Source organism: Lagopus muta, chromosome 14 (genome assembly GCF_023343835.1).
Source record: "Lagopus muta isolate bLagMut1 chromosome 14, bLagMut1 primary, whole genome shotgun sequence".
Lineage (NCBI taxonomy): Eukaryota > Metazoa > Chordata > Aves > Galliformes > Phasianidae > Lagopus > Lagopus muta.
Genome location: NC_064446.1, coordinates 16,916,001 through 16,938,030, shown reverse-complemented (window position 1 = coordinate 16,938,030; position 22,030 = coordinate 16,916,001). Strand labels below are relative to the sequence as shown.

At 55.1% G+C, this 22,030-nt stretch overlaps 1 protein-coding gene across 4 annotated transcripts; it reads left to right on the top strand.

Annotated features, from left to right (window-relative positions):
• Positions 1-827: 827 nt before the first annotated feature.
• On the top strand, positions 828-18,640 carry FGF1 (fibroblast growth factor 1). 4 transcript variants are annotated; one of them, XM_048960571.1, is made up of 4 exons: positions 828-1,001; positions 13,132-13,308; positions 15,484-15,587; positions 16,061-18,640. In XM_048960571.1, the coding sequence occupies exons 2-4, from the start codon at positions 13,140-13,142 to the stop codon at positions 16,250-16,252; spliced, it is 465 nt and encodes a 154-aa protein (XP_048816528.1). In that variant the 5' UTR covers positions 828-1,001; positions 13,132-13,139; the 3' UTR covers positions 16,253-18,640. The 4 variants fall into 4 exon arrangements, with proteins under 4 accessions (XP_048816528.1, XP_048816525.1, XP_048816526.1 ...); XM_048960568.1 differs by having other exon boundaries at positions 16,058-18,640; XM_048960569.1 differs by lacking the exon at positions 828-1,001 and adding an exon at positions 1,033-2,348 and having other exon boundaries at positions 16,058-18,640.
• The last annotated feature ends 3,390 nt before the right edge of the window (positions 18,641-22,030 follow it).

The window sequence follows — 22,030 nt, the reverse complement described above, 5'->3', positions numbered from 1 at the left end:
TCCCAGCACTCACTGCAGTGATGGCAGGGAAAGGGCACGGCTCCTCACTGCCACCACTGGGCTTCCATCCGGAGGGCTGAAAGAAGCAGCTGGGTCAAGCACAGCCTTATCCCTGCCAGTGCCATGCTCCCAGATGTCCCTGGGGACACATCCCCAGAGGAGGCCCTGTGGCACACATGGGCCATGAGTGGATCTGGCTTCACTCAAGATGTAGGGAACCCACAGCTCCTGCCTGCCTCTGCCCCTGGCCATGGCCCCCTCCTCCTCCAGGCACAGTGGGATGCCTGCAGCCCACACAGGGGGATGAGGAGCAGCTCACAGGGTTGGGCCTGGCATCGGTTTATGTTAAGCCTGTTGCAAGCTGCCAGCTTTTTTTTTTAACTTATCTCCTGTCAGCTTCCTGGCAGGCTGCACTGTGGGGAAAATGGGCAGAAAAAGGTCTAACAGTGCCGGGGAGCCTGCAGCTCTGGTGCTGCAATGAGTCCCAGCCTGAGCCCATGGGGATGGGCAGGGGGGCTGTGGGATGGGGCCACTGGGCACCACACGTCCACTGCAGCCTGTTTGCTATCATCCCTTAAGAGGTCTGGGGACAAAAAAGGCTTTGCTGCAAGAAGCGTAGAGGGAAGCAAGCAGGGGAGCTGTACCAGCACCAGCAGCTGGGCTGTGCCCACCGCCCAGGCAGCAGGCAGAGGCTCTGGAGCGCGCTGGGCACAGGGTGGGAGGCTGCATTCAATCCTTGTCTTTCACCTGGGCTGGAAGCCAGCCCCAAAATAGCAGTCCAAAAACAAGATCACATGAGAGAGAAAAAATAGCAAGGCGAAGGATTGTCCATACTTCCTTGTCTTATGTGGGCGCAGTGCAGCAGCCCCAGTGACAGCAGCGCCATCCCAGCCCCACACATGCTGGACACAGCTGGATTTTGCCTGGAAAGCATCACCACCCCACTGATGGTCCTGGTCTGAGGACACTGCTTCTCCTTGGAGCCCTTCCTGCATGCTGCTGTGAGTGTGTGAGCGTGGGTGTGCGGGCGGTGGGGTAAGGGAAGGGTGACCCAGCAGCACAGTTCTGCACGCCCCAACCCAGCAGTGCACATGGGGTACGGCTCCTGCAGGCACACAGCCTCACTGTGGGCATTGCAGGCTCTCCCCAAATGGTCTGCAATGGACTTTTGTGGTTCCCAAGCTCCTAGAAATTCTGTGGGCTCAGCGTGTGGGCTCAGTTCTGTGGGGAACGGTTGGGGATTTGTTTTCTTCTTTTTGGACTGAGGACAGGGAGGGAGGCAAGAGACATTTCTGTGCTCAGCAATGCAGCTGCAAGGTGAGCAATGAACCGCCGCCCGGGACCTGGCGCCTCCTGAGGGGCTGCTTTGACAGAAAGCTTTGCCACTGCTGCTCGCTCCTGGTCTGGGAGAAGAGCAGCACGGATTGCCTGCGTGCTGCTCAGAACCCTTCTGCTTCCGCGCGGCAGAAAACGGCTCCGTAGTTAATTATTTACTGTATTTTTAAGCAAGCCCAAGAAACGTGCATTATTTACGGCACTCACACAGCAGAGCCGTCGGGCAGCGAGCTGAGGGCTCCTTCCCAGCGGCACGAGGAGGAGCAGCACAGCCGTGGCCATGCCGAGCCGGGGCGCAGCGCGGGGCCCGGGCCGCATCAGGGCTCTGCCTGTCCCCAAACCTGCTGCCAAGTGCGGCGTTTGTGACCAGCCGCCCGGCTCTGCTCAGAGCGCTTCGGATCCGAATCCGGATCGGCTGCACAAACGCACGGACGCCGTGCGCCACAGCCACGAGCCCGAGATACCCGCGGCCGAACGGCGCTCCAACAGCAGCAGGGGCAGCCGGCCAAGCTCTGCGCTCGCTCCTTTACCCGCAGCAGCCACGCACAAAGCCCGCATCGGGCGCGGCTCCCTCGGGCCCACAACCCACCACTGGGAAGCTTTGAAAGCCCCGATCTGCTTCGGTCTCCTTGGCCACGGGAGGCCGGCAGCAAGCAGCAGCCGCTGCCCCGGGGCCGCCTGCCCGCTGGGTTCCCTCCTTGTGCCCGCTGCGTGCTCGCTCCCTGCCCGCTCCCTGCCCGCTCGGTGCCCCCCGTGTGCCCGCCGGGCTGAGCCCCGGGGCGGGGCAGCGGTAGCAGCAGTGCCCGCTGAGCCCGACACGGCCGTGCGGGCCGCCCGTCTCCTCCCACCGCAGCTCCTCGCCAATAGGCTCGGCCGTTTTTGTTGTTTTTTTTTTTTTTCTTCTGTTTTTTTTTCTTCCCCCCCCCCTATTTTTTTTTTCCCTGTCTCCCCTTCGCTCTGACACCAAAGGCTCAGCCCGGCGGCGGCAGCTCCTCCGCGGGACCGTGCGGGCGGTACGTTACCCGGGATCCCATCCCATCCCCGTCCCCCTCCTTCCCCATCCCTCTGGGCAGCACCCAGAAGCATCACCTGAAGCCGCGGGCGCCGTACGGAGGGGCTGGGAGGGAACCGGGTGCCCACGTGTTGTCGGTGTGCTCCTACCTGGGGGGGATGTGGGGACCGGAGCAGGGCCTGAGCGGGCTCCACAAGGGCACACATGGACCAGCAGGGGGGAAGAGGGGGCAGGTTCCTTCTGCAGAGACATTAGGATTTTGGATGTGCTATTTCCTCACCTAAATGGGCCAAAACCCCCAAACCTTGCAGGTATCGTTGGGCTGCTGCCAACGATGGGAGCATGGAGGGGTTCAAAACAATGTGAGTTTCACAAGTTTCAAGATGACTGCAAATTAGCTGGAAGCTGTGGCTAGAAATTTGTCTCTGAATTTGAATCCAAATTTTTAAAATGTTTTATTTTGCAAAACCAAATATTAGGACCATCCCAATAGGAAGTTTGTTTAAGCAATGTGCTGCTAGAAAATGGTTTAAAAAAAAAAATAGGAAAAAAAAATATTAATGATAATGTCCTTAATAGAAATGTCCTGGGCAGAGCCCCAGGTCCCATTGCCCCACGTGCTGTTGGTGACACGGTGATGGTGGCAGTGGGACCCAGGCCTCTGGTGACCCAGCAGCAATCGCCTGAGCTGCAGGGAAGCTCTGCACACACAAACACGAGTCTGGACTTTAATTGGTTCCCAATTGCAGCGCTTGGCTTGGCGCTGATAAGCAGGACAATGCCTGAGTGTTCTCCCTGCAAAACGGGGTCAGCACAGCACTGCTCAGTGTGCAGAACAGACTCGGGTTGGGGCTGACCGCAGGTCGGGTCCAGGGAGGCCTCGGCCAGCCCCAGCCCTTTGGATAACCTCCCCTTCCAGCTCCACCCCGCCCAGGGGAGAGCCTCCCCCTCCCAAGCTCCCCGAATGACTCTGGCCTTCCTCCCACTCCCAAGACCTCGATCTTCCCACCACCCCAGCAGCTCATCACGCAGCTGGCCACAGCGGTGCTTTTTCCCCAGCAGCGATGCAGCTCTGCTGCTGCCACTGCTTTCCCAGCCCTGGGGCTGCATCCCCCACTGCAGCAGTGCTGGTGCTCAGCTCTCCCTCTGCTTGCTTTATATGAATATTCCTCTGTGCCAACTGGCATGAGCAAGCTAAAATGCTCACAAACATAGCGGGGAGCAGAAAGGGGGGGAGCATGAAGGAGGTGCACGGCACCCTATGCGCCCAGGCAGAGTGATCAGAGCTGGGGGTGTATTGCTTTGTATTGAGGTTCTCTGGTCTGGCGGTGGGCAGCACTTACAGCTCACAGCGCCAGCCATTGGGATAGCAGCCCCCGCAGGTTCATCTCAGTCTGTCTCCTCTTGTTTCAATGTACTTCTGATGATGCATTCATAGAGCAGATCAAAATCTGATCCTCTTAAATGTTTGCTTTCTCTTCTGATGCCAAGTCAGAAATTAAATAATAATAATAATAATAATAATAAATGAAAGAGCTTAGCCATTAGAAAGGCCCTTTTCTTTCCTCAGTAAGAAAGATGGGGATTTTCCTCCTGGAAGAGCTGTGACGCAGAGCATGGCTCACCTGGAGCGGTCATTTCTCCAGTGCACACCTGCATTTTCCACTCCCATGCACACACTGCGTGCACCCAACACAGGGAAAGTTCCAGAGCTTGTGGCAGAAGCAATGTTCTGGCTTCCTGCAGGAAGCAATCCCTTTTCAGCTCCATTTCCAGCAGCTCCTGGGGCTGCGTGAGGCCCTTGGCGCCGTGGTTGGGTAACCAAGTGGCAGATGCTTCTTCCATCCATTTCTCAAGAAGTCCATAGCTGCATGACAATACGTGGAAGGAGGAAGGAAAAAGGATTTTCAAGAGACATTGCAATCCAGAACCACAAGCAGGCACATTTCTGCAGGAAATAAGCCTTGCTTTAGGGGATTCATTAGAGAAAATTGCAACTTTTCAATGAGGAGATCACCAGCAACTTCTACTGCAGTGGGGCAATAGCTGTTGGTGGGTGCTGATGTCAGTCCCCACCTCGTGTTCCCCGCGCATCCTGGGCTGTGCCTCAGCAGGGCTGTGTGCTCCTCAGACCCTTCCCACGTACCTGGTGCCACCTCCCATTGCAGCAGCAGCCACCAGCACCAGTGCAAAGCTATCACAGTGCACAGTGACCTCTGCCTCATTCCAGCTCCTCCTTCCTCTCTGCAACCCCAGGAGCTGCACTGCAGTAATGCCTCCTGCATTAAACAACCCCCTTTAATTGTCTTTAATTTCATGACAGTGGAGACAGATGGTCTCTACCACAGATCAACCCAAAAGATGGTCCTTAGCCACAGGTCAGACCACCACCATCCCACAACTCAAGAGGACTGGATAAAGCCTTGGCTGTGTTTCACAAGCAAGATGCCAGCAGTGCCTGAGCTTTCTGGCAGACCTGCAGAGCTGGAAGCACGGGGATTTCCTTCCATCTGCAGATCGCAGCTCCTTCACAGGAGCACACTGAACCCAAAATGCACTGAGGGCTGGTGTGTCCTGGGGCTCTGATGGACAGAGAAACCCCAGCACAGCCCTGGGTACAGGGCACGCAAGCACCTGTGTTGTGTCCTGCAGCACCTGCCAGAGGGTGCAGGGAGGACGGGCACAGCTGGCACTGCCCTCTGGCACAGCACAAGGGCTGCTAACGCTGATGGCTGGGGCAGCCTTAGAAATCCCACATTCATTTTGTGCAACTGCACGCCATTGATTATCGCCTGTGCTGGAGGCCTGGCTGGCTCTGCTTTTTAAGCCACTCACAATAGAAATCTGTTTGCAGAAGAATTTGCTGAAAACAAGTTCAGCAAGAGAGAGAGGCACTGCTGCTTTGTTATCTCTGCCCCAGAGTGCAGCATGGCCTGAATGAATGCAATAATCCTCTCTTCCTCTCTGCTCATTAAACAAGAGAGCAGCCTGACTCAGTATTCCTCAGTAAGAGCAGTCAGTATTTTTTTACCTTGCATCCAACATCAGTGTCCCCTCTGTTAATGTTGGACAGAGAGCAGCAGATCCTGCAGCCCTGCAGAGCAGTGCCTTGGTGCAGGACAGCAGGATGGCTGCAGGCCATGGGCACTGCCTGCAGAGTTAGCAGCAGGCTTCCTCTTTCCTAAAGCCCATATAACAAAATGGTTTGATTCCTCAGCTGCTCAAATGGGCAGAAAAAGGCTGATAATTGTCTGGGTTTTCAGACCTGGGCATTCAGCATAGCCCCTCTCTGTCCTATTTCTTCTTTCCCAAACTGGCCGGGTCAGAGCCCTCCCCAGGATGAGATGGAGGCACCCAAAGAGGAATGAAATCACCCTGAGAAAGAGCACCCAGCAGAGCAGTGCCAACAGGGGCACAGATAAAGCGAGAGGGGAGCAGAGGGGATTAAAGTTGCCTGCTACAGACACATGGTGGCACACACAGTCATGGAAGAAAGCAGGAAAACTGAGAGGCACGAAAGGAATCCCATCACACAGAGGGAGAGAGCAAGAAAGACAGCTACAGGCCCTTCCCAACCACACAGCTCTGCTGCAGAACACAGGCAGGAGAAGCCACAGAAACGCTTTGAAATGCTCCTCCCAGGATGTTCCTCACCTTCCCACCAGCCCTTCCCCAAGGTGGGGAGGTGCTGCTAGCAAGTGGCCACAGGTCAAACACACCATAAAATGGCAACCAAAATGCAAGAGACACAGCACCCTGGGAAGGCTGGGGATCAGAAAGAGGCAGAAAAGAGATTTTCCCCCCAGGCCTGTGGCAGGAGCAGGGCTGACCTGGAGGGTGACATCCCCACCCCGTTGATCTCCTCAGACTCATTCTGGTGTGGTATTGTCCTCCCTAAGGTTTGCTCTTTGCCCACAGCAGTCTAGACACAGGGCCGTGCGTGACTCACAGCCTTCTTGTGCTCAGAACGTTTGTTCCCACTTCTTAATTTAGAGCCGTGCTCCGAGAGGAGAAATCTGGGCGTCAGCCTTAACCTTGGGACTTTTCTTCCCACGCCTCTGGCGTTTGCAGGCCGACGGTCCCACCTCTGGGTGAGTCCCTGCAGTGCCCTTCTTTCTGCCTCAGCTTCCATTGGCACAGCGCAGAGCTCCAGCACTGACCCCAGCGCCCCTCAGCACCCCGAATCCCAGCCGCCTCCTGTGCTTGTGCTGAGCGCAGGGCAGCCCCCAGCCCAGCATTTCCCTCCTCGCTCCCGGCCCCGCGCTCCGGGCGGACAGGAGGGGGAGATCTTCACCACGACTCACAGCCTGCGCTGCGCCCGGTGAGCTCTGCGCTGCTCTTTGCTCCCAGCAGCGCGCCTTGCAGACGGGAGCGCTCCGATGGGTACGTCGCTCTCCATCGGGACGCCCATCTCCCTTTAGATTTAAGTTCTAAACGGAGTTGGTGGGGGCAGAGGGGCGCTGCGGGGTCAGTGCTGCGGGGGGTGGCTGTCGTGCTGGGGAGCTGCAGCCTTTGGGCTACCTGTGGGCACAGGGCAGGCAGCATCAGGTGGTTTGGGGCTGGCGTTGCTTGGATGAGCCCTTTCCTGTGCCCAAAGCTTTGTAGATACAGGATTGCTTGTGTCCCAGGCCAGGCAGGTTTCAAAGGGGAAGGCTGCATACAAATTATTTTTAAATTTCTGGAGGATTCATGCTGCTTTTCTTTTGGTTTGGTTTTGTGGCTCAGTTCGGTGGGTTTAAAGATCTGGGATGTCCCCACCTTCTGCCAGCACCACTGCTGTGCTGGGTTGTGTCTGGGGGCCAGCAGGGCCCCATGGTGCCCCCTCACCCCATGCAGGTGTCCCAGAGCCAGGCCACCACCAGCTCACAGACGTCCCAGGGCCTTCCAGCCGTGCCAGGCTGCAAATAGCCCACGTGGGTGGCACCTGATGGCAGCGCTCCACGACGCACTCGGATCCATCAGATGTTTATAATTGCAGCTGTCTCTCCTGTGCTGTGTTGTTGGCGGCTGCTGGTGTTTGCAGGGATCAGACAGGGCAGACAGGCTGTCAGAAACCACCAGCTGTCTCCACGCTGTGCTAGGGAGAGCAGCAGCCCTGGGGCAGGGCTGTTTTCCTTGGAGCTGCGGTCATCAGCCATGCAGGTGTCTTGAGGGGACAAACTGATGTCCAGCTCTTCCATTCACAGGCGCCTCTTGTGCTGCTGTCTGGAGCTTCTGCCAAGGGCTGGCACAGCCCGTGTGTCAGCTGTGCTGCTCTGACTGGAAATGAGGGTGGCATGTGGACACCTGGGGACCCAGTGGGCTGCTCTGAACTGAGAGCCCCCAAAATTTTGCCCAGAGACTGCATGCCAAGGAAGCACATACCATAGAGTCATTCAGGTTGGAACAGACCTCTGAGATTATCTGAATCCAACCACTGGCCCATCCCCACCATGCCCGTATCTTGCTCTACAGCAGCAGGAAACAGACGGAAGTGCGTGCTCACCAGCTGAATGCAGTGCTTCATTATCCCCCATTAATTAATCTGTTTGGGTTTTTCTGTAGATCTTTTCAACCACCTTTTATAAAGCTTCAGCTCTGATCTTGCCTTGCTCCAACAGAGCAGAAGGCTCTTTCCCTTGGAACACTCCTTGCATGTTCTCATGCACTGTGGTTTCAAACAGTACGGCATTTCTCCAGCTCTCAAGTCATGCAGATAAGAAAATTATTATTTATTGGAGGATTTTTCCCAGTAATAGCAATTATTATCTCAAGCAATTGTTGCACTATTAAGTTACTGAGCAACAGCCTTCATAGCAAAACACAGCCCAGGCTGTTTACTTGGGCACCCATAGCTACTAGATGCTACACTTAAAGACGTTAAGCAGCAGAACTCAGAGCAGAATTCTTCCAGGCAGTTTTTCCTCAGAACTTGACAAGCTATATTGCCATCATACAATGAGCTTGAAATGAAGATAATTAACTCCCCTTGCATTTCTATGGCAGTAAATCACTGCTGAGCTTATGGTGAACCCAGACACCAAGTGATTTTCCTTGGAACAGCAGAGACTGAGGCTTGAATTCTGAGTGATGATGTGTCTACTGATGGTTAACCACGGGTATGGATGTGGAGTTTCACTTGGCATGGAGATGAAACCTTCTGTTTCAGGCATCCTTTGCCTCTCTGGTGAAGAACGCAGCACAAGTCTGAACCCAAACTCAAATCCTTATTTTGAAGCCAGAGCCAACCCTTGGTTGAGCTGGGCCGCTCTTCACAGGGGCGGCTGAAGGAAGCATCCCTTCCGACAACGTAGGCAAATTCCTGCTGTTCACTCCTCACTTAAGCAGCATGCCTCATTAGCAGCAGCACGCCAATGTTCTGCACTCGTGTGGGTGATGAGAGCTTGGCATGGCTGGCAGCCAACAGCAGGGTGATGGAGGGAGCACCAACAAGGCCCTTACCTGGAATCAGGAAGGCGTTGCTTGGGAGTGGGGCCCACAGGATATAACAGGAGAACCACATCACCCCTTGGCACGAGAGCATAGCATAGTGCAAGACTGGGGGGCAAGAATCTGTCATTTGGAGGCAGGCAAATGGCTTTTCTGGGCAGAGCTGGGATGTGAGAGCAAGATGCAGAAGGGCTGGAGGAAAGCGGCGTAAACAGAGCAGCAGAAGGAAGCTGTGAGCAGCCTGCCCAGGGCTGGCACCGCCGTCTGTCCGCCTGTCTGTCTGTGGGTGTGCAGGGCCGGAGCCAGCAACCATGGGACAGCCACACCTGAGCCCAGACAGCCTCAGCACTCCCAGCTCTGCGGTCTGACATTTCATAGGGACAGCAGCAGTGGGCGGCAGGGGGAGCGGTGACATTTGGGAGCTGGGCAGCATCAGCCAGCCTCACCTCCAGCAACCAGGGCTGCAACTGCGCTCCCTCCTGCGCCACCCGTCCTGCTCTGCAGCAGCCCTGCAGGCCTCCTCTGCTGCTTTCTGCAGGAAGCAGAGCACACCCAGACCCTCGGCAGGGAGAGGGGCACAGAGCCCAGCTGTCAGCTCCAGGGGCTTCCTAAAAGCCACTGCAGGTGAAAGGTGTTTTAGAACATTGAGCACCGGTGTTGTTAAGTGAGCACTGTAACTCAGCCACAGGGACCTGCTAGGGGAGGATTCCTTACTCCCTCAGCACTGCTCATACCCACAGGAGAGCACTGTGTCATCCATTATACTTGCCTCCTTTGATGCTGTGTACAAAACTTCTCTCCCCTCACCCTTTGCTGGAGAAACTGAGCCCTTGTTCTTCTCTACCAAAAGTATTCTTTCCACACAACAGGTCCCACACATCTGGCGTGCATTGGGATTAACAATTAAATCCCACACATGAGACAATGGGATCTGCATCTACAGCCAGGTCCACGTTCCTGGTCTGAGCCCAGGCAGGCTGCAGGAAGCGAGACCCTCCTGGCACTGCTCTCCTCCCAGGCTGGGCCAGCTCCAGGAGCTGCAGCTGTAATTAAGTTAATCACCAGATTGCAGGAGGGTGTGGGCGAGGAGGTTGGAGAGGCTGGCAGACAATTAGAAAACAGATCATCACTTTGTTTTCCTGTCTCCCCACGGATGCCAGTGCTTTGCTGAGATGCTGTACTGAGTCCTAGCCCGGAGAAGCACAGAAATCTCACGTGGCTCAAGCAGAACACTTGGCTATGAGCACACCTTTGTCCCCAGGACATGCATGAAATACCCAAGGACTCCTCTTCTCTGTAGGTAAAGTAGGGATAGCATTACAGAATTATGAGGGTTGGAAAAGACCTTTAAGTCCGTTGAGTCCAACTACCACCCCAGGGACACCTGTGCACAAGGAAAACCTCTGCCAAGCTCTGATCTTGCCTGCATCCATCACTGTCTCTTACTCTGGGGTGAGGAAATCCACCCCACAGAGTCAATCTCTAATACTTGCAATGAATAAAATCCCCATTTTATCCAAGCAGTTTTCCCCATGCAGGTTCCAGCAGTTCTGGGATCCCCCCAGCAGTTCCCTAAAGCCATATCCATCAGCCCCAGGGCTTCAGGGACCCACAGGGCCATGCACAGAGGAAAGCCAGAGCTAAAGTTCTTCTAGAATATTGTACCTGTTGTAACTGCAGGGCTCCTTGGGACCTCTCATGCAACATACAGAATAGTGACCTACAGAGACCAGATCCATTCCAAGAGGTCAGAAAGGGTCGAAAGGGAAAGGAGCAGGGAGGACAAAAGGGGTGGACAGGAAAGCACTGCGTGTGCAGTGCAATAGCCAAGAAGTTTTGGAGCCCAGCCATTCTGTTGGGCTTCTACCCCAAAAAATAAGGCCCCTAGTGTTAGGTTCAGGTTCTCTCTTGCACTCTCACTTTTTTTTTTTATTATTTCCATAAAACCCTAATGTTTTCTTGCCAAAGGTATAATAGCAGGGCCAGGAGCTGTACTGTGCGTGGAACACCGGCTGCACAGTCATAAAAGTCTGAGAACAGCAGCAGTATTTAGCCAGGAGAGACAATGGGAGTGGAAAATTGCGTTCATTCAGCTTTTCTTGTGGAGTCAAAGGCAGCTGGTGAGCATTGAGAGCCTCCTAAAAATAGGGAAAAAAAAAAAAAAACCCTTAAAGGAAAGATGTGAAAGTGAAGGCAATGTTTCCAGCAGAGCTGTTCTGTTAAATCTATCCATAGATGCTCTTGGCTGTGCAGACCTGCAAGTGAAGAAGGGTCGCACCACAGTCTGCACCTCACCCATGTCAGCTGTGGTGCTGGGACCCTGTGCAGAGCCCATGGCTGCAGGGTGGGCTCCTCTGCTCCCTCCATCAGCCACCAGGAGACATCGGGTGCCTTTCATCCTCTGAGAAGTGTTGAAGGAAAAAGTAACTTCCAGTAAACTGCACAATGCTACCGGCCTCAATTAATGCTCAGCAAAGCACTGCAGCCTGTCTGGCTTATGGGGTGACAAGCAGGCTGCTGCCCAGGGAAAGCCCAGAGCTGGTGTGGAGCTGAACCACAAGTAAAGTGCATGAACCAGTGGAGGTGACTGTAAAACTTGGGTCGGGTCCCTTGGAGAAAGGTTAATGCTTTCAGATTGAAACGGGCCTGGAGCAGGTTCAAGCCTATGGGCGGTGGGGGAGGAATGGCCAGGAGTTGGATCTCAGGGCCAGGTAGGAAGCAGCTGGGGAAACTCGTATCTGTGATGCGGTGCTGCTCACTGGGCACTGTTCCAGCCAACACAGTGTCAGAAACACGATGAGGACAGTTCTGCAGAGCAGGGAAAGGTTTAAAGCAGCGCATGGCAGGACTGCCCTCTGATCCTGCGGGACTCACAGCCCTGCCTGCAGCACCGCTCCTGGGACAGAGGCAGAGCTTAGCCTCGGGGAAGTGAATGCTTCTTTGCTTTGCTCCCCTTGGCTATCTCATGCTGTTCTGATAAAGACCTGTAATACAACAAAAAGTGCAGCAATGTCAGCAGAGCAGCAAGTATTTCTCCAGGTCTAACAGCTATGTGCATAGAAACAAAGGAAAAATCTGCTTACCTTTGGAAGACCTCAGGTATGCAGGGATCTCCAGCAAGATCCCCCTTGCTTCCACTGCAAACCCTTAAATGAGGGCAGGGAAGGGGTGGATCCTGCTCCAGCCCTTCCATCACTCAGTGCATTGCATGCAGCTGAGCTCCTCCAGGTTGGCCCTACCTCCCCGCCAGGTGCTCCATCACTGCTTCAAGCTGTGACTGAGCATTTCTGCTACAAGACCTTACAGGGGCACATCTGAAAGAAAGGGATGAAGTCTGGGAACTGACTAGAGAAATGGCTGGGCATGTTTTCAACAACAGCAGTGAAGTCTTATTTCCATGGTTTCAGTCCTTAGTGATCAAAACTTTAATACAAAAATTGGCACTTTCACGTATTTTTATCTTCAGCATGCTTTGGGGATCCACTTGGAGGAATGGTCTCCCCTGACTGACCTTTGGAGGAGAAATTGTTCCTAAGAACCAACCTGGCACTAGCTCAATCCTGATGCAGCTGTAACACAACTCAGTGCGTGACTGATGTTTTCACAATCTTTAAATACATATAAATAGTGACTATGTAGTCCCACAGCATAGCTATGGGAATAAATAGCATTAAGTCATTTTCTGACTTTCTGGACATTCCTAGATTTACCCTGTGCCCCATCTTTGTTCATAAATCCACTTCTCTATAAGCCTATGAGAGGCAGCATTTTCATGGTGGTTTAAGTGCAGTTTCTGTGCCGGGCTCTTGGCTTTCTGTCACAGATGGGATGCAAGGCTGCACAACCATGACATGGATTCAGAGTTCCATAGTTGATCACTATGTGGGTGAATCTCCCCCTCAAGGCCCCCTCAGTTATCTCCCAAAATATCTAAGCTGTGTTCTGATCCTCAGCACTGTGTGCCTGGGCCAGGTGAACACCGCAGCACCAAGCAGTGCTGGCTCTGCAGCGTGCCGCCTGTGTTGCAATTCTAGTCACAGCCACGTCACGAAGGTATAATAATGGTGAGAGCCATTAACCCGGGCTGCTGCCTCCTGCGGGTTCCAATCAGACGTTGGGTGGTTTCCAAACGTGTTTTCCAGCGTATAATTTTAGCGTGTGCGTCAATAGAAAGCAGAAAGAAAACAGGATTCACCGCGATACAATTAGAGGGACCGCATCCCTGCCGCCAGCGGGACGACCCCAGCCCTCCCACTGCAGGGAGCAGCACCTGTCCCAGCCCCGTCCCTCCTGTCCCTATAAGCACAGCACTGCGGGCAGCTCAGCACCCCGCTCACGTCTCCCATCTCCTGCAGCCTGAACCATGGCCGAGGGGGAGATAACCACCTTCACAGCCCTGACCGAGCGCTTCGGCCTGCCGCTGGGCAACTACAAGAAGCCCAAACTCCTGTACTGCAGCAACGGGGGCCACTTCCTACGGATCCTGCCGGACGGCAAGGTGGACGGGACGCGGGACCGGAGCGACCAGCACAGTAAGGACCGGCCGGGCTGCTTGGCTCTCCTGCTTGTTTGCATGCCCTGCATTGCTTGGTCAGCCTTACCAGCAGGAAGCAACCTGGCATGGGTGTGCAGGCGGCTGTGCGGCCGGGAGGGGCAGCCAGAAAGGGTGCTAATTGCAGGGGATGTAATTGAGGGTTAATTGCAGCATGCAGGCAAGCAGGCAGCTGGAAGATCAGGGAGGAGCTGCAGCCCTGCAGCAGTGGCACTGCACATGCGATGCTCTTGGGCAGCACGGCTGTGCTTCTCACACATGAATCAGGGGCTGGAGCTTGATGTGCTGAATGCGTTGTATCTGTGTGCTCTGCATGCAGCATCTCGTCTTCAGTACCTTCCCTTTCCCCTACGTGGTTAATTGAGTTCCTGCAGGATGCAGAGGTCCAAAAGAGGCAAGAACAAGGCTGGCCTGGCCTGCCCGCAGCAGCACCTTGCCCCCAGCATCTCCCCTGGCTGAGCCCTCCTTAGCAGCCGCCTGCATGAGGCACAAAGCAGCTGTGTGACACTGATGACACAGTTCACAGCCCTGTTTGGGAGCTTTAAGCTCTTCCCAAGTGCTCAAGAGGATTTGGGAAGTGGGAGCCCAAGGCTGTGGGGCTGGATTCTGCCCTGCTCTGCTCACGGTGCTCAGCAGCACAGCCTGTTATTCCATATCCTGGGTGCTTACTGGAATATAACTGGGATCTGCAGCTATTCAGATCTCATATCTGGTTAGGAAGCAGCCCTGGGAGGAGCCCAATTGGCCATACATATTCTAGGAAAATGCTTTTTTTCCCCATTAAACCGTAAGCACCCATGTGGCTTTCTCCCCAAGCTTACCCTTTCCTCGTGCTTTAATGAGCAGCAGAGTTCTGGGTTCAAACACCATTCCCTGCTCCTTGCAGCATCCCAGCAGCACTGGGAACAGCCCTGAGTCCCCATCCTCAGGCTCTCCAGCCCACTCCCAAGCCCACCATCCCGAGCCCTGCAGCCAGCATCTCCCCCCCCCACAGACTCTCTTGCTTCTTGCTGGCCTCCAGCCAGGCTGTGTGCTGGGAAGTCCTGCCAGCCAGGAACCCCCTGCAAACAATCCTGTAAACGTGGATATCTGAGCAGGCAAATATTTACAGAGTGAACAGAGCAGCACAGGGCAGCGTGCCAGTGGGAGCTGCCCCTCTGGAAGCACTGCACTCTGGGGTCCTGCCCATGCACTGCCACTGGCACCACTGCTCCAGGGAAGTTCTTACTCTTATCTGACATCGCCTTGTCAAGGGCTAGGCACAGAATGAAGGAAGGTATGTAAGGGGAAAACAAAAAGTCACTCATCCTAGGCCACTGCACCCAGCACTAATTCCATTCCTGGTCCTTCACTGCAGGTCTCAGCATCCTGAACCTTCAGCATGAAGTGAAAAATAAATGTTACATGAGCATTTCAGAGCCTTGAGCAGGAAATAAGCTCATGCTCCTTTCCAAAAACAGCCTTACCTTACAGGGAAGAGGTAACAATACCCCGTGCCCCACTAAGGAGTAAATAAATGAAGAAAAGAAGGAAGGAGCTGGAGCTAAAGCACCCACTTGTTCTTCGCTCCTTGGGCACCGAGCACTGGAGAGCCATCCCCAGGGCTGTTCCACTGCACCGGTCTGTGCCATGGGCTGGAGCCTTACAGAACAAGGCTCATGGGCATCTGCAGGATGCCCCTCTGTCTGCTGCCCTTCCAGCACCTGGATGTATTAACCAGCTCCCCAGGGCACAGACCCTGCCAGGCAGCAAGGCACGGTGCCCTGCAGTACCGGTACCTGAGGTCTGTCTGTCCTAAAAACTTCTTCACACGTCACTCCTTAACTGTCTTGTCGAAACCACAAAGGAAATTTGCAAATTATAGTCAGAATTAAAACCCCAATTTCCTGTGTCCCATTCCAGCATCTTAACCAAAAGGCTGCCCTCCCTTTGATGTAAAATAGGCAAAAATTGGTGTTTGGTTCCCCAAACACGGCAGTGGAGTTTCTCTCAAGGGGAGGGCACAAGGAGATGTATTTATCACCCTCTGTACTGTTTCTCTTCAACTCTTTATAACTCAGAACAGAAACACCTGGGCCATTATCTCTCACCACTTTCCCTTTTTCCATTTCCTTATTTTCCTTTTTACGTTATTGTTGTCGTTATATTTTTACAGTTCAGCTCCAGCTCAGTGCGGAAGACGTGGGTGAGGTCTATATAAAGAGCACAGCATCAGGGCAGTACCTGGCAATGGACACCAACGGGCTCCTGTACGGCTCGGTAAGCTGCAGCACACATATAGGAGCCCGGGGAGCGGGGATTCGCCATCGCTGAGGCTGTTCCAGAACGTGGGGATGTGGCATGGGGGGGGTGGGCTGGGGTTGGGTTAGGGTTAGGGTTAGGGTTAGGGTTAGGGTTAGGGTTTTTTCCAGCCTTAATGGTTCTGTGATTCTGTGATCCGGTGCCCAGGAGCTGCAGGACAGAGTCACCAAAAATAATCCAGGTCTTTGAGACCCATTGATAGCAAAGCGCACATCCCGTATCCCTGTTGGTAGGCTTCTCGGCCTCACCAAGGAGCTGCTTTGCTCCCCACACTCCTGGGCTATGGGCACGGGACTGCAGTGAGTCAGGAGCGAGGCAGGAGCCAGGCCCACGCTGCTGTGTGTGGTGGGCACAGGGAGCGAGCAGCAGCCCCCCGGCTGCATCCTGCCCCACGCACCCCCCTCACTGCCCCCACGGCTCTTTTCCAGCAGCTACCAGGCGAGGAGTGTTTGTTCCTTGAGCGGCTTGAGGAGAACCATTACAACACATACATCTCCAAGAAGCACGCAGACAAGAACTGGTTCGTCGGGCTGAAGAAAAATGGGAACAGCAAGCTGGGGCCGCGGACTCACTATGGGCAGAAGGCGATCCTCTTCCTCCCGCTGCCAGTGTCGGCCGACTGACTCCCATCCCACAGCTCACAGGCACCCCGCCACGGCGCCGGCCGCCCACCCCTGCTGCCCCTTCCTGGCGCTCCAATGAAGAGCCAAGCATTAGAGCCCCGAGCCGTAGGTAAAGGCTTGAACCAAACCAGACCCGAGCTGCTCAGCCCTGCACGACCCTTCGCAGTGATGACGAGGAGCTTCGAGTACAGCCGTGCACCATGGATGTGTGGCTTCCAGCCCGGCTGCTGCTGGAACCCAGCACCCCAGTGCCCCATGATCCCATTTGTCCATCCAAGTCCGTCGCTGCCACAGCGCCTTCGAGCAACTTCAAACTGCGCCGTTGTTCGTGTTACTGAGCAAAAAGCTTGCAGATAACTTCACCATACTAAGCCAGCCAGAAGCTCCAAATCCTCAGCATCTCAACCTTCCTTAGAATATTGCTGTCCCTCATGCTGATATCTGCCATGTTATTTGTATTTATTTATTAAGCAGATCTGTCTCTTCCACAATCCCTTTGTAAGTAGTGCACGTGGCACCAAATGTCCTGGCGCTGTCCTGGTGATGCTGGAGCAGAACAGGAGCAGCAGGAGTGCGGTGAGATTCCTCCTGGATGACAGCTGGGCTGGGGACACAAAGGCGGAGCTGCACGGCTCCTGAGTGCTCTTTTCAGTGCTTCCTTCCCTACAGCCCCTCCTGCTGGGCCTGGCTTCCCGTATTGGACAGCAAAGGGAAAAAGGCAGTTTGGTCCATAGAGTAACATAACAGTGTTAAACATTCCATTGTTCAGATAACAATTCTAGGTCAGTGGTGAAAAGCGCTCCTCTTCTGATTAGAAAAGATGGATAATTGCATTTATTTTACCTTTATTTTTGTATAATAAATCCTTGGGAACTGCAGAAGTGTGCGTTTGCTGGGAGCACTGCATCGCTCTGTAGTGCTTCCCATGGTGGTCGGACGCAGCATCAGGTGTGTCCTGCTATACTCACTGTGAGCACACACAGAGCTCGAGGGACCACAGACATCACTTCCCAGCTTTCAGTTACAACCCACAGCAGCCAAAAGGCATGCTTTTACTGTATACATTAATTAAAACTTTTTAATGAAAAATAAAGGGGAAAGTAACGCTTGCAAAAGTTTACTCAGCACAAGCAACTTCCCCTCCTTCCCCTCAAAAGCAAACCACAGCTGTAGGGTACACCCTGCATCACAGGCAGGCTGGGTGCTGCTCCTGCACTGTACCTGCGCCCGTTCCGCAGCACTGCCTGATCTGTGCATCAAAGCACACCCTGTGCAACCCATGTCAAACACAGCCCGATTACAAAAGGTCAGTGAGCAACGATCCGTCAGCTGTGTCCCCATCACAAGCAGTGCACAGGTACAACTACCTGCGTGCCCTTTACACCTCAGTGAGAGCAGCAGTGCTGTGTGGGGCTGGGGCAGGGCTCAGATGCCGCAGGAATGGCACATGGGGCCCTGTGCAGGGTGTGGGGCAGGGCTGGGCCCTGCAATCTGCACTCTCACCGTTCCTACAAACTTATAACTGCTTAAAGGCAGTGCATAAGAGTTTAAGTCTGACATTTAAACTGGTACTTAGCAGCACTGGGCAGGCCTGAGTGTGTGCCAAAAACCCAGCAATAGGGCAGAGGGAGGGCAGGGACAGGAGGACACGTCCAGCTGCCCCATCCCATGCACGGCTCTGTGCCAAACTGGGAAGTGCTGCAGGCGATGCATTCAAGTGAGAAAAGAACGAGTGCATGCACAGGAGAGCCGGGTTTCTAATTAAACTGGAAAGTTGGAAAGTGTAACTGCGGGTTGAGCTGTGCTGCCTCCCAACACCTCATTAACCACAGAGCATTCCTCTCATTAGACTTCTGCACTCAGAAATTACCACCTCTGCTACACACTTTACACCCAACTGGGGGAAAACGTCAACACTTTGTCTGAAAAATAATCCCCGAGGAGGCCACAGCGATGGCTTCAGACAGACGAGCAAGCAGGGATGGCGGAACCCGGAGAAACCGCGCTGTGCTTGGAGAGCTTTGTCCTCAGGGTGAGAGGTGAGCGGAAAAGCAACACTTGGAAGACTTAATGAGACGATTGCTCGAAGATCTTCCCCGGGAGGCGTGTGGCTGTGAAGGGACAGCGCCGGTGCCACCGCTCGGCTCGCAGAAGGGCGGCACGCAGCGCGGGGCTGCGCGCTCGGCTCAGGGCTCTGCACCGCTGCGGCACCGGGCGGCGGAGCGTCCAAAGTCGCAGCCGCCACTGCGCGAGGAGCGCTGCAGCTTCTTTTTCCCCTTTAAATCTCAACCTTTACATTAAATAAACAACTCCCTGACGCGCTGCCAGCTGTTAGGAAGGAATGTAAATCTGGGTCTAACGGCTCCCATCCGCCGACCGTGGATTACACGGAAATGCCCATGAAAGGTAAAGGCTGGGACGGGCTGCAGGGCCGGCTTGCGGTCCGGCGCTGCCCGCGCTCCCCCAGCCAGAGCCTGGGTCTCTTTTTGCTGGAGAGACGGCACGGATCGGCTCCGTCCCTCGGAAGCCCCTCTTCCATCGGCGGGTTTAAAAGAGAGCAGCGCATCCCCCGAACGCAGCGCAGCCATCCGCGCTCCCCCCGCCGTGTCCTCCCGCCGGCCGCCAGCAGGTGGCGCTACCGAGGCGCTGTGCGGGGCTGCCCGGTCCGTCCCGCTCCGCCAACTCGGGGCGGATGCGAAGCGCCGATATCTGCGTCCGAACCGGGACCCCAAACGGAGCGGGAGGCACGTCGGGGACGCACGGTCCCATGGCGCAGCGCTGGGGGCACCTCATCGCCCCCTCCCTTCCATCTCTCGTGTCGGGGTGCCGGGAGCCCCCCCTCCCAGCAGCGCCCATCCGGGGTAATAGGAGTAATGCGCTGGGGAACCCTCGCGGTCAAGGAGCCACATCCCCGCGGGGAGCAGGCAGGGAAAGAGGGGTTGGGCTCCTGCGAGCCGGGATGGAGCCTTGGATCACACGCGGAACACTCATCCCACAAAGCTCATTCTCCTTCCTTTTCCTTCAACCCAGCGGGCTGCTTTACCCATGAGACAGCACTCAGACTGAGCCTGAAAAGCCAAAACAACTGAAGCAAGGAAGCCTAAAATAATCTATTATTAAGCTCTGGGAACTGATGGGAATCCAAGCAAAAGGAAAGCTTGGGTTTCCGCAGCTTTCCTGTGGTTGGCATTTTGGAAAGCCTGCTGGAGGACACACACATCTCAACACTGGGCGGCCAGGGAGAGGGCTGGAGCCACGGCATTGTCCCCATCATCATCCCAGCATTGTGCCCCAACGCACTGCCCCTCTGACCAGGGATCAGACACTGTGTCCATCCGTTGTTTAGCAATTTCCATAGTGAATGTCACATTAGGATGAGTGGAGGAACTCACAAGAGCTTGAGAAAGCTCCAGCAAATCCTCCATCTCAAAGCACAGCCGTGGCCTCCCTGTAGGTTTGCACAGGCTGGGCTGTCTGTAACACGCACAGCAAATTGTTCCGGTGCTCTGGGTGACGGCTAACCTCCGCTCCCTGGTCAGGTCCTGCCTATGGGGAGCGCTGCTCACCGCCCATCCCCTCCCCGGGCCCCCAGGCAGCTGCAGCTCAACTCGGCGCTGCCCCGGAGGCGGTCCCTCGGAATGCAGTTACCTGCTCCTCGACCCTTCCTGGCTCTCAGGCTTTTCCCTTCTCTGCTAACTTGGTGCTGCAGGAAACTGCTTCCCACATTAAGCAGATTGCCTGCACCAGCGCAGACAAATACATTTATCATGCTGAATTCCCGAGCCATTACACTACGGAGTTTCCGGGATATGAATCCTCTGTCTCTCATATCCTCCCCGGCCCCGTTTCCGGAGTGGGGCCGCTGTGCATTCATCACCCACAGCGCAGAGCATCCCTCAACCCCGCTCTGAGCCCGACTGCACCGAGGGCATGAGCTGCAGCTGTGGGAATGCTTGGGATGGGCCCAAACCACTCCCCACCACCCCAAAGCCACAGTTTCACTGCAGAATGCCTCCTCTCCCTTTTTCCAAACCCAATTTCCTCCCTTTGGAAAAATGGAGCTAGGAAGCAGCATGGGCACCTGCATCCAGATGTAAGAGCCGACCTCCCCAGCATGGGGAGCTGCAGTGCCCACAGCTGAGCAGTGGCACAGGGCTGTTTCTGGGGAAGGAGCTCCACGCAGCACTGGCAGGGCAGCAGTCACTCTCAGGGCTGTGCAGCCCCATCCACACATGTTTCCATGTTGCATTTCAGATGTACCCGCTGCCTCTCGGGTGTGCCAGCAGTGGGCTTCTCCTCTGGGCTGCCCGGCCTAAAGCATCTGAAGCTCATTTGTCTTGCAGCTGAAGTATGTTTTTTCTTTCTGAGATGCGAACAATTTCTGTGGATCCATCTGGATGTTATTAGGAAAATGTTCTGGGTGCATGGAGGCTGCTGGCAGCTCCTCACTTGCTTCCTCTGTCCTGGGCATGCGAGGCAGGGAATGACGCACACGAGGGGTTGGGGGTGTGGGTGAGGGTGCTGGCATGTGAAGGGCAGCAGCCACGTAGCATGGATGGGTGCTGAGCCCCCAGGACATGCTCAGCACTGTGGGGCCACACAGGGATCGACCTCAGTGAGAAATGTGCAGACGAGAAGGGGAGCACAGGACAGGGACCCCACGCTGCCCAGCTCTTGCCTTCCCCAGGCTGCTCCCCCCCAGGCCCTCCAGATGTGCCAACCCCCCCTGGCACAGCCAGCACCATCCTCCCCTGCCCTGCCCACCTGGGGACAAAGAGGGATGTGGAGCAAACTGCACTTATGCAAGGGCTCCTCACTGCTGACTTTAAATTCACGCTGCTGCTCCTCAGCAGCCCCCTCCCACTTGTTCCCCTCTCTCTGCAATTCTTTAGTTCAGCTCTTTCCCCTTCTTCTGTGCAGTGATTTGCAGCAGTTTCAGTCTGCTTGTACAACAGCACGAGTCCCTTGGGCCTCGGCTGACAGCTTCCACGGCTTCGGGTATGTTTTTATTTAGCCATTAGAGCTACATCCTGAATGTGGCTATAAAGCACATTTATCCTTTATGACTTAACTCGGTGCCAAATCCGCCCCGGCGATGGCTTGTGCTGGGGAGCGCCCGTGCTGTGTTTGCTGCAGGCTTTGCTGTGCTGGGCCTGCGCTGACAGCTGGCGCCAAGCTGGGGACAAAGAGGGGTGCAGGAGGGACAGAGGGGATCTGGGCAGCTGCAGTGGGTGCTTGGGACCGCCATGTCCTGGGCACAGCAGCATCACCATGGGCGCAGTGCTGCTGGAGCAAAGCAGTGGACACGGTGCGTGGTCCTGATGGCCACATGGTGCCTGAGAGAAGGAACCAGCCCTTCCGAATGGTGACTGCAATTTCCAGTTGGTCACATGTATCGAAGTCACACCTTGAAGGTAGGATGAAGAAAGGAGGAAGGAATCACGAAGGCACAGCTGTGTGATCCTAACGCTGTGAGCTGCTGGATGCTCATTTTTCAGAGAACATGGCCCCCAGCTCAGGCCCAAACCCTCCTCTCCAAGAGTTCTCCCAGAGCCACATGCAATGCAGTGGCACCTGTGTGCAGGCATTGCTCACCCAGGCAGACCCGTCCTCATGTGGCTGTTCCATTTTCCTCATCCAGGTCCCTCTGAGTGTCTGGCAGCATCCAGGGAGCAAGTGGGGGAGTCCAGAGATGGGCCTCCGTGCTGGGTGCCTTTCACTGAGAGCAAAGCTCTCCTGAAGTGCTCTCCAGGGACATCCCCAACCCAGCAGCACGAA